The 12,463-nt window shown below is 42.7% G+C and overlaps 1 protein-coding gene across 1 annotated transcript in view; it reads right to left on the bottom strand.

The window, feature by feature from the left end:
• The window catches only part of PHLPP1 (PH domain and leucine rich repeat protein phosphatase 1), a 218,964-nt gene extending 212,565 nt beyond the window's left edge, over nt 1-6,399 (bottom strand). Inside the window, exon 1 of the mRNA XM_036876709.2 lies at nt 4,742-6,399. Within this exon, the coding sequence (XP_036732604.2) occupies nt 4,742-6,251 (1,510 nt within the window). The 5' untranslated portion in view covers nt 6,252-6,399. The remainder of the gene's footprint in view (nt 1-4,741) is intronic.
• Nucleotides 6,400-12,463: the final 6,064 nt, after the last annotated feature.

Raw genomic sequence — 12,463 nt, 5'->3', positions numbered from 1 at the left:
TCCAAAAAGAAAGAAAATAAGAAACAACACCTTGCTCTTTAAAAAATCATCTTTGGATGACCAATCATTTAAGGTGGCTGATTTAATAATCTTATAGCAACAAAAGGATACAACTTCCAAGACAGAAACTTTACAAACTAATTTACACACATTAAGCCCTACCATGAGCACAAAAGACACACTACTTTAGGAATAACTATGAAATGCAGGGAGCATAGCTTACTTTCTAAGCTCTATATTACATATGAATCATAAACATTGTACAATACCATACTGACACCTATAAAGCACTATTGATTACTAAAATACAAGTCATTCTATTTTTAAATAAAAGGTTTAAGCAAACCTTTCGTGATGGTTATTGTCAATACCTCCAAGTAAGGCTATCTTTTTAAGGAGCCAAATTGTCACACCTCTACTCTCAAAAGTTACCCACTTTTCAGATGAAGTGCTAACTCTCTCTAGCCAATGAAAATTTACAGTTTAACAAGTGAGGCATGCTTGGATACAAGAATAAAGAGTCAGTAGGTAAACTTCATTTCATATCAACTCAATGCAAGAATGACTACTTGCAATCAGAATACTGAGAACACTTCAGTATTCTTTCCGGACCGTCTAACTTGCCAGTCTTGGTTCTTCACGTTTTTGAAGACAGCATGATAAAGATAGGATCATCCACATTTCACAAGGAATAATACCACTTGGGACTAGAGCATTGTATCACCTCATTACCAACAAAAATAGTATATTTTCTGAATGCTTTTAAAAAAAACAAGAAAAAATTCAAGTGTAAATGAAATTCAGTACCAATTCATGGAAAGTGATATGAATTGCAAAACAGAATAATCCAAGCTCTCTATTCTCAGCTCTGCCAAGGACTGGAAAAACTACAAGCCAGAGGCAAACCTCTTGCTTACCAGCTTCCCCATCTAAAAAGAGGATTGACACCAACTCCTCCCAAATAATGTTTTTGAAAGAACAAATGAGATAATTTATGTGAAAGCCCTTTTAAGATTTTGAAGATAATAAAACCCAACATATTAAAAGATGTCATCAAACCACAGTTCTAAAGGAAAAGGCAGCATGAGCTTTACATCAAAAACAACAAATATAAAATTTAAACATACAAAAACTAAGTTAGACCTTTTGTTCTGAAAATTAAAAGGACTGTTCAAACACACACGGGTGTCACATGTTCATAGCACGTTACTCAATCCTGCTGTAATTATAGTAATAAGAGCCTGCTCGTCAATATTACAGCTTAATGCTGAACCACCCTTCTCAGTTTCCATGTAGGAAACCATGTAAGGTTTGATCATTCCCAGAGGAGAAAAAGAGAAATGTGAGAAGGGTAAGGAGATTTTCTCCTGGGCAATCCCAAGAAGTCACACATAAAAATATTTTGTCCAAGGCTCACTAGACACAGTGGGTACACTCTCCATTCTGTCAACATCTTTTCCCACTATTACAATTTGAACTGAAGTAGCTACACTACTAAATCTAAGAGGTGGTAGAAAAGAGTCAAAAACTAAAAAATAGAGTTTAATACAGCCCTTCATCATTGATTCAGACTCCCCAGAGGGTCCAAAACACAAGCTCATTAATGTTTTGAAGTCCATAACTTACATCAAACTAAATTGTTGAATTTTTGTAACCTAAAATTATTCTCTTTCAGGTAAAATTTAAGATGGCTGAATTTAAAAGGAAATTAAGTGTTGATAGACTGTAACATACTTCAGACTAGTAACTTCAGATAAAACCATTTAAATATTTCATATTTTAAATCAGCTAAGAGAATGGTGGTTTGAAAGGTGCAATAACAATTTTCAAACTAACTTTTCATTAACAACTCTGTAATAGATAGCACCTTTTGTCTAATGCTTTTTAGTTCATTAAAGACTTTCATTTTATTTTACCCAAATAAATATTTAAATATTCAAAGCAATCACGAATGGCTTTCAAAGCGTTTTAAAAATAACAAGTCAGGTTAAAAATACTAAAATTTAAGTGAAACGTGACCCTCCAGAGAATGAAAGACCTCGGTTGGACAAGAACTCAAAAAAGGCAGCTGACTAGATAAAACTTGATAAACTAGAGAGCAGATAAGGAGCTTAATTTAAAAACAGGAAAATATGCAAAGGGTTTCAAAGGCAGCTTCCTAGCCTATCCTTAGCTCCAACTGCATGTATCAACAAAAGTATTATACAGCAATACATTTAAAAGTAAATTATATGTAAAATTACAAAAACTCCAAATGTGGTACACAACACCCTCTTAAAATGTGTGATCTAAAACCAACATTAATTCTCTTCTTCCTAAGGAAAAGAATTTACTACCAAAATGTAACATTTCCCTGTTGGGTGTCCTGCATTCCACTGCCAAACAGAGATAATTTCTAGGAACCTCCTCCTGCTTGGTACAAACTTTCACTACACGTGAAGTCTTGACAATGTTCTCATAATGAGTGAGACCACCTTATAACAAACCCTTTTATTGGTCAAAAACTTCTTGCAAAAATGCAAGTGGACTCACTACATGCTAAATCTTGTTTTACGGCAAATGAATATCAACACAGAGACATTTGGTATGTAAACTCAGGATTAAAATAAATTCAACTTTGCATAAAAACCAATAAGCAATTAGACAGCTTTATAACAATCAGGCACCTTCCTTCTAGGACACCTGTACACTGGCTTCATATTCAAGAATAGGTTTGACAGTGTGTGTGGCTTCCCCATTAGTTATTTTTACTAGTGTATACATAGAGGCAAATACGTATTTACGCTGTGCATATAGAAAAGAGCAAGTAAGTTTAGAATGAAGTAACAATTACTGCTTTTCATAAAGAACAAAAGATTAAAACGACCACACAGGAAAGGTAAGATTTAACCACTTGCCACTTTTATACTGAGGTAATTTTTTTGAAATTTCACATCATTCACTTAGAATATTTTAGATACATCTGAAGAGACAAAGGGGAACCAAAGATTCAAATATCCTAACTATGACACCCAAAACCATTCCCATGGACATTCATCACGATCAACATAATCAACCATGAGGAAAACAAAGATTGTAGAGCTTTTTCCATAAAAAAATATGCTCAATACTGTTTGTTTAACATATCCCTTGCTACATATTTATGTATTTCCTTCAGTGTACTTAGTTTGGTAATAAGGGCATTTATCATTCTGATGTTAACAAAATGTTCTCACTCCAAGTGTGATTATCACTTCATGCTTTTGTAAAATTAAAGTATTTTACAAATTACATGAGCTACAGGAGAAAATGACATAGTTGTTGCTCCTACATTTTTAAAAAAATCACCTATTTTCTAGGCCATCAACTTTTAGACATGTCATCCAGTTAGGACAATATCTTCAGATACTGCAAATATCCTAACTATGACTTATGATGATAAGGTTTTCTTTATAAGACAAAAATACATCCGAAATCCACCTGAATTACAGAAAAAACTTCAATGACACTTAGAGGAACAACTCACCAGGAACACTAATGGTGCTGCATATTTCAATGTGACAGTAAAGCTTTCTTCATTGAAACTGATTAAACTGCCACTAGGACACAAGCGGGACCAAAAACACATCAGAAAGAATGGCTACAGATCAATGAAGTTACAAGTATAATTATTTTTCCACCATCACCCACAAACTAGAATGGTAGAGTTGTGGAAGATTTGACCTAATTTTGTTAGGCTAATTCTATTTTAAATAAAAATCCTTATCACTGAGAACATAATTCTTCAAACCAGAGGAGAAAAAGGATGCAAACAACTTATAAAGCTCATATATAACAACCAGAATCTATAGATCCCTAACTTAGTACCAGCTCTAAGTCTTAAATGAAAAGAGAAACATTAGCCACCCCTAGTCAAGAATTTGATCTAACACGTAATTATATTTCAATAAAGCTGGAATAGATTAATAGAAAAATAAAATAGAACTTTAATGTAGAACCAAAAAAAATGAGGATTTTAAATCACACTCTAACCACTTAAAGTCTTATTGAGATCCCTGTTGCAAGTCACAACGCAACGGTCACTTCTGGCTCTAAAGGCCAGAAATAATAAATGAGAGAAGGAAAAAGGCAAAATCACTTTTGATACAAGATTCAAACTTGCAGAGGAAGTTGAAATAAAGAAAAAAAAAAAGCTCTGAGAAAAAAAGCATCTAAAAAATCACTCAAAGGATCACATTTCTTAGGTTTCTATAAAGGACTAGGTGCGCAAATAAGCATGACACCTGAACGAGTGCACAGCTGACAAGGAACGAGCTCCTGGGGGTATATTACGCAGGGAAGAGTGTCACGACGCATTCTTGCCCATTTTCCTCTGTCTGTATTACATGCACCTGATAATTTACCTGAAATCCCAAACTGCCTCAAACGCAACATGCCCAGGAAGGGAGCCCAAAGGAAACACTCTCATTAATAAATGTACCACTGCCTCTTTGAGGAGTACCTGCTTCCTCGACTTTCCGGTGGTTCTGCCACCTCTTCCACCTTGCTTCCCAACCTCTGTGCCCTCAAGATTGACGAAAACTGGAGGATTAAAAAAATCGCTCACATTACTATTACAGATTGATTGTACGTGAAAGCTGTAAAGACTCCCGAGGACCTGCGTTTACTGTCGGGTTGGGCAAACCCACAGCCGACTGGGCTCATTCCTCGGGCCTTGGAAATGTTTACATCCCACACGTCAAAGTGCAAATGATTTTCTTACCTGCATAGAAGCTGATGAGGCAGCCAATCTCCGAGTCCATTCCTTCCTCCTGCACCCTCCACAACTCCCCAAACCCCAGTTGGAAGAGGTAGTCATTTTGGATCTGCAATGGCTTCTCGTCCGCCTCCAGCCGCCGGGTGGTCTCTCCGTGGAGTTGCACGTACAGGGTGGGCGGTGGAGGCATCTTCTCCGCAGTAACCCCGTTCCCACCCGGGGTTGACGGGGGACCGCCAAGGGTTCCAACTGCCGCCGCCTTTTCCTCCCGAGGCCGATCGCAGGCGGCCCCGCCTGGGCCGTCGACGCCCCTCGGGGCTTTCAGCTGCGGCGGACTCGGGGAGGCCGTCGGGGAAGCTGTCCAGGCGCCCGCTCCCGGCCGCGGCTGCTGAGAATGGCCCGGCCGGCGCGGCTGGCCCGGAGCCCCTGTCGGGGCCGGGGTCGGATCGGCCTCGAGCTCTTCGGACGACGACGAGGAGCCGCCGCCGCTGCTGTAGGGGTCCAGCCGGTCGGACACGCTCTCCGCACTGGGGCTGAGACTGAAGCTCTCGGTGTCGGAGGCCGGGCCCGCGACCGCGCCGTCCGGAGGGAGCGGGGCGCCCGGCTCTCCCGGGCTGGAGTCCGAGAGCGCGGGGCTGGCGCGGGGGGCCCGGCGAGCCCAGCCGTCCGCGCCGCGGAGCAGCGGCAGGTCCATGGGAGGGGCGCGCGGCGGGTCCACGACGGCAGCCGGCCCGCTCCTCCCCGGCGCGGGCCCTAAGTCCTGCGGCGCGGCGGGCGCGAGTCGCGCACCGGCGTCCGGGGGCCGCTCCGTGCCGGCCGCGAGTCCGGGCCCCTTGCCCAACACCTTCACCACGCCGCCGCCTTTGTGGCCCACCTGCAGCAGGCGGGCGGCCACCTCGCCGGCCGTGGTGTCCAGCGTGCAGAGCACCGGGCGCAGGTAGGTCGAGGCCATGTGGCGGTCGAAGACGTGCACGCAGCCCCGCTGGAGCTGGTGCCTCACCCAGTCCCGGTCCGACGGCTGCAGCTGCATCTGCCGGTGCTTCAGGAGCAGCGTCTTCCTGTCCAAGCTCCGGGTGCACGGCGACGCCGAGGCCGTGTAGGAGGCGGGGAGACCGGCGGCTCCGGGGGAGAGCGAAGCGGCAGCGGCCGACGACGACGAGGACGAGGACGAGGACGAAGCGGCGGCGGCCGCGGACAGATTCCTCTTCAGCCGCCCTCTCCGCAGGAGGAGGGAGTTGGCGCCGCTGCCGGCCGCGGACCCCGGGACGGCCCCGCAGGCGGAGGGCTGGGGAGCGCCGCGCCGCCGCCTCCGGCCCGTGCCTCCCGCGCGGCCCGGCAGCGGCCCCGGCTGCGCCCGGCCGGGGGCCTCTTCCCACGCCCCGCCGCCCGGGGCCGCCGGGGTCAGCGCAGGCTCCGGGCTCCGGCCGCCTCCGGCCGCCGCCGCCGGGGCCGGAGTTCGGTCCTCCCCGCTGGTCCCTGGGAGTCGCTGCGCCGTAGCCGCGGCAGCGGGCTCCATTGCGGTGGGGCTCCGCGCTTCCCCCCCAGCTCCGGAGGCAGCGGGCGCAGAGGGAGGCGGTGAGGCGAAGGTGGGAGACGGCGGCGGCGGCGCGCGGAGAAGAGAGAAGCCAATGGCGCTCGCCGCGGCCGTTCCAGGGAATTATGTGGCAATTCGGAGCATTCCGTCGGTGTGTCGGTGTCCCATCCCGCGCGCTCGCCTGCTCCGCTGCCCCCGCCCCCCCGCCGCGCTCCCCAGCCGGGTCGCCGGCTCCCGAGCGCAGGCCCCACCTCGCAGCGGCGAACCAGCCGCGAAGCTGGGCTCATTGAATATTAATCAAGCGCAGGGAGCGGGAAGGCTGGGGGCGGGGGGGCTGGCAGGGTAGGAGCTCCACGCGGGCCTCATGAATATGTATCGGTAGCCTGACCGCATTCCCGGGAGGAGTGGGGACAGCGGAAGGAGGGCAGGGGGCGGGGCCTCAGGGTAAACAAACTGACGGGTGCGTACGAGGGCGGGGTGGGAGCAGTTTCCCTGGAAGTTCCAGCGCGGGCCTCGGAGTTGGGCGGTGGCGAAGAGAGCGGCGCGCAAGGCACCTCGGGAGTTGTAGTCCTAACGCGGGGACGCACACGCCCGCGGGAAACGTGGCGAACTACAAGCTCCAGAAATCGTTAGGTTCTGCCCGCCCGTTGCTGCCAGTAGCTGGCCTTGGACAGTGGGTACTGTGCCCTCTGCTGTTCCACTTTATGCTTGGAAATTTTCATTAGCTAGTACCCAGTCCGCCCACTCCCGCTCCCCAGAAGACTTTCGATTTCCCTGCTGATTGAAAGCTTGGGCTTTCAGGGACCCTAAACGGCACGAAGGTCCCCGGTCCTTTCTGCTCACCTCCAGTCATTGTATGAGATACAGATACACAACCCCAGGACTACAGGATAACTGGCCGTCAAAGGGAGCCAAACTCACTTTTTCCCAACTTTTTCAAGGCCAGGGATTACAGGCAGTGTCTGGAAATGCTAACTTGGACAGTTTTTCAATGAGCTTGGTGAAAATCGTGCAACCCCACTCCGATCCTCTCCGACTCCTGAGAAGTGGGAAAAGGAAGGAAAGAAAAAGGCAAAGTGCCAGGGTCTCACTTTTTCCCATTGATCTTGAAGTCTGAGGGAACTTAGTGGCACAGAAAGCAGTGAAAAATAGAGGAAACTTTGGAATGGATCCATGGTGGGTGTGTTTTCCTATGTCCTCTCTTGTTTTTTTCTTTCAACATTCAGAAAAAATTGTTTTCTGCTACAACGTTCAGTTATGGTCTGAAAAGGTGCACTTTGTTGTCAGAACAATATTGTAGGCTAGACTAGGCTAGTTTTCTATTTGTTTAAATTCGGTAAATCTTTTTAATTGAATTACCATTCCCCCAGGTTGTTTAATATATCTGGTCTTTCATATCAGACTTTTTCAACTGCATGCTATCCGGTGCTTGCCTTAACTTCAATAAGGTTATTAAATTGAGGGGTCAGAAAGGAGAAGAGAGAGAATGAGGAAAGAGAGAGAGGAAGGAAAGGGAAAGAGGTCAACTGGAACTTCTTGCTGAAATAATAGAAATGAATAAGGGTAAGGGAAGTTGCTCTTAGGTTACCTACACAGTCTCATTAAAGAGATTGGAGGAAGCTACCAGAATGAAAATAAATTATTTCTCTTGATTCTTGAAGTTCCTGAAAATGATTTTCTGTATTTTTCTTTTGAAGTCTTACCCCTTAGCCTCATGAAACTAATTTTTATTCTGCAATTCACTCAACAGCAGAGTTCCATTTTTTAAATTAAGGTGAATACAAACTCTCCAGAGACAGATAAGATAGTCTAGCCAATAACTTAACAAATAATTATAAACATACTATATACCAGTCACTGTATTATACCAATTGAATAAGACACATCCTTGCCTTCATAGAACTTATAGATTAGAAAGACATTTAACAAGTGAGTGATATAGGGAAGGGGGAAATACAAGTGCCCTGGGAAGAAAGAAAAATGAACCAAAGGAAACTTATCTAGTCTAGGTAGTCAGAAAAACAAGACCTAAACTTTGGATGAAATTTCCTGGAACAAATGAAACAGTACTTTCTGAAGGATCAAACTCTGAAAGAAAACAGAAAGGCAGAGAAATATGTAATGATATTGAAATGTAAATTTCAACCATACGAATCCATATGTTGTCTTAAGTAGCCCCTCACACAAACTATTAGTTCTAGAAATGAAAAGAATGGTATCTTAATTTAGCCTTCCTTTAATAAGATTAAAAAACAAAATGCATGTTAAATTTCAGTACTGAAACACACACTGTTTACATGCTTTTATATGCATTAGTTCCTAGGTTAATTCCCTAAAAAACTTTAATTTTTGCTGTTAAGAAATAGTATATTAACTCCTATAAATCTGCTCTCTAGAGTTGTATTTCTTTAGCTAATGTAATGAACTCGTTTGTTCTAATCATAAATATTGTTACCATTGGCCATTGGGACCCACTTGTAACCTCTCTAAGAAGTTACAGTACTGTACTTAATCTAGCCCAGGTTCCTGTCACTTAACTTTACACAATCACCACAACTCTGCCTTTTTATCCTCTAGAAATTTTGTTTACCCTGAAGCTATTTACAACCAAAACATCTCCAAGAGGGAAAATTTTAAAGAAAAAACATTGCTCAGAGAATTTAGTATCCAACGTATTGGAGGGGAGGGTTGGGGAGTCATCATACATACCTGCCAACCTTGGTATGAGGGATTACTAAATGGGGAAAAGAAGGGGAATAATGAATAATGTTAAAGTATCTTAACATGAAGAAAAAGGAGATGCATTCCAGCTTCAGTAAAACAGTGTGTTGTGGGGAAGGGGACAGGGATGAATGTAGAATATAATTTCTACAATCAGAAACTATTTCATGCATAGTGTCCATAATCTGAAAGATGCCATTTTCCATTTTACCCAGAATAATAAAAATCAGAGTTGAGGGAGAGCAGAAGAGCAAGGGTCCACTGTGATCCATCCCTTGTCCTACCTCCAAACCTGCAATCAAGTTACTAGACTTGAGGGTGAGAAGAGAAAAAGAAAGAAAATCAGAGTTTTTTTGATTTTTTTGATCCTTAATACTGGAGGAACTGGAACCTTGAAATAACAGGCATTGATAAGGCAACCTTGTACTTAGAGATTGCCAGTATCATGGAACACCATCCAAGCCATCTAAGGCAACCCCAACTACACAATTTCTCTGACTAAGGATTTCAGAAAGGACAGATGTTTCCCACACATCCATGAAATAGCAGCTTCTCCTACTTAAAAGCAGAGTGGGGAATAAGCCAGTATCCTGAAACCCTATAACTCACGAATGTACCCTACCCTTTAGCATTCCAAATTCTAATACCACATTTCTGACTCGCCACACTTCTCAAAGAATCACATCTTAAAATGCTAAAAGATAATCCTGAAAAGAAACGACACATATAAAAGTTGCAAATCCTGATGCCAACTTGTTAAAATATTTTCACAGCCAAGTATAGAAAAAGAGAACATAATTTTCAATTTACTGCCACAGTTTATTTTATGCTGTGTGACTTATAACTGACTTGCGGTGTTTTGCATGTAGGTCAAACCTGTTCGCATCCTTAGATCCAAGATAAAAGAAACCATCTTTGGAATTTTTTTTCTAATATAAGCAGTTGGAATTTTAATGGAGACATGAATTGATAGCTGGGATGGTTTCAGTCTGAATTGTTAAAGGCTCAGCTGTGTCCAGAAATAAACTCAGAAAGATGCAATATACAATGTAATACATTTAGTTAGTACATTATGAACAAGGGATGTAATTATAGTTCCACATTTTTATGTCCTTGAGCTACTAGTAGTTTACCCTGCCTAAATTGCTCACTGTTCACTCATTGTTTTTTACTAGGAGGGACCCATTTAGCAAATTATTGCACTAATGCACTAAATGGGCCCCAGGTGGCCAAGCTGAATGCATATGTTCCCTACTAACTGGCAGGATGAGACCTTCTAGTCTCTCAGAAGCCTTACCCTGCCCTCACAAAACTTAATATTTGAAATCAATCAAGAGCTTACGTCACCACTATCATTTTAGATAGTCCGCTTTATAGATCTAGTTTGATAGCCTTTCAGACCTTAGTGCATGCTTTTAAATTCCATAATTCTTTGTCTTTTCCTTATTTCTCACATCCTGCCTTACAGAAATAAACAAATGTGTTATTTGTCACAACAATGAAGTCTTCAACCAAGAAATAGAGACCACATAATCCCACCTTTCCCGGTAACAGTATAAATTACCTGGAACATTCATTCAAAAAATATTTATTGAACTTTTATGTGTAGGTACCATTTACCCCCAGTAAAGAGTAGAGACAAAAATACCTGCCCTAAGGAAGTTCATATATAGGCATTATCATTCTTATTTAATCTTTAGTTAAAATTAACCTACTTCCTTTTGTGTAGATGGTTCTTGTTTAAGATAAATGGGATACATGAAAATTTAGATATATAAATTATATATTACTATTTCTCCCCAAAGTATTTATTATTCCTCTTATATATGAATTTATCATACAATTGTTTTAAATACTGGGCTTCTATAATATTTATACATGTAAAATATATTAATTTAAAAAACTGATTTACACCCAGCTGTTTAGAAATTCATTTTGAGTTCTAACCTGTCCCAAGAGCCTCATACCTCTTTGCATCAAGATTCGTATCTAATAAAGATCCTTCCTACACCATCCCAAAGCATTTCCCTTGGATCTGACGTGACTAAAAATAGAAAAGTATCCTACAGATAATGATTTCCTATACTTACAGTCATTAATTATAGCCTGAAGAAAGAGTGTGGGTATTCACTATTTTTTTTTTGTTCCCAAATAGAAAGGTGATAGGAGATTACAAAATAGAGAGATTACAATCAGTCTCTAGAAATTGCACCCTTTCCCCCACTACTTCCCAATATATCCCCTAGCCTGAACTCCTATGTATTTGTTTCTTAGAGCTGCTGTAACAAAGCACCATGAACTGGATGGCTCAAAACAATATAAAGGCATTCTCTCACAGTTCTGGGGGCCAGAAGTGCAAATTCTAGGTCAGTGGGACCATGCTTCCTCTGAAGTCTCTAGGGGGGAATCTTTTCTAGCTTCATCCAGTCTCTGGTGGTGCCAGCATCCTTCGCTTGGAACTGCATCCTCTAACCTCTGCCTCATCGTATCTGTCACTTCATGGCCTTCTCCTTGTGACTTGTGCCCAAATATTCCTCTTATAAGGATACCAGTCATTTGATCAGGGCTCACTTTCATCCATTATGATCTCAACTTTATCACATCTGCAAAGAGCCTATCTCCAAATAAGGTCACATGCTGAGGTTCTAGCTAGATGCAAATTGTGGGGGGACACTCCAGAAACACTAGGTGTTTTATATTGCTCCTCAGGAGTGACAACCTGAAATTTATTAGACTTCTAGATTTCAGGGATTAGTAACTCCCCCCAAACCCTGCTAAAGAAATTGGTGGGCAAACTAGGGTTATTAACTTTTTACTCATTTAAATATTCACTTCATCTCTATTGTACATCAGGCACCATGCCAAGTCTGTGGATAGGAGAGTGAATAAAACATTTATAAGCATTGTCCTCCAAAACATTTTAAAAATATAAATACAGAAAAAAGTACAATTTAAGATACAAAAAAAGTAGGAAAGACAAATCTTGTCTAAAAGGGGGTCCCTTTAAATTTAAAAAGTTAACTTTATGAAAAACTCCTTATCTTGTCCCTTTTTTCTCTCATATTAGCACAGATCAAGAAAAACACCAAACCAGTGCCAGATCTCAGACTGGCCTTTGGGAATCACAGCACTAGTGTTTGCAAAGAGTGGCTATCTCTAGTGCTCTTCCATTCAATAGGCAATAATAGATGACTAGGGTCAATACAGAGCAACAATATTCAAGAATTTACAGTTTTACCAGCATCTGTTGCCATACATGGGTCAAATATTACAAAACTTGACCACTGCAGTAGTACCATATAAAATGTATGATCTTGCCACCGTACCTCCGTGGTAACACTGGGGCAGGAAAAACAAGCAGAGGGGTTGATGCTCAGGCAGGGTGTATTAATAAATCAGATATAATGATGGTGACAATGGCAGGATTGCATTCTCAGCCTTCTACACATTTCACAACTTGAAAGGTGGCTTAA

This window comes from Manis pentadactyla, chromosome 6 (genome assembly GCF_030020395.1).
Source record: "Manis pentadactyla isolate mManPen7 chromosome 6, mManPen7.hap1, whole genome shotgun sequence".
Taxonomy (NCBI): Eukaryota; Metazoa; Chordata; class Mammalia; order Pholidota; family Manidae; genus Manis; species Manis pentadactyla.
Note: the sequence above shows the minus strand (reverse complement) of the source record. Positions and strands in the feature narration are given on the sequence as shown.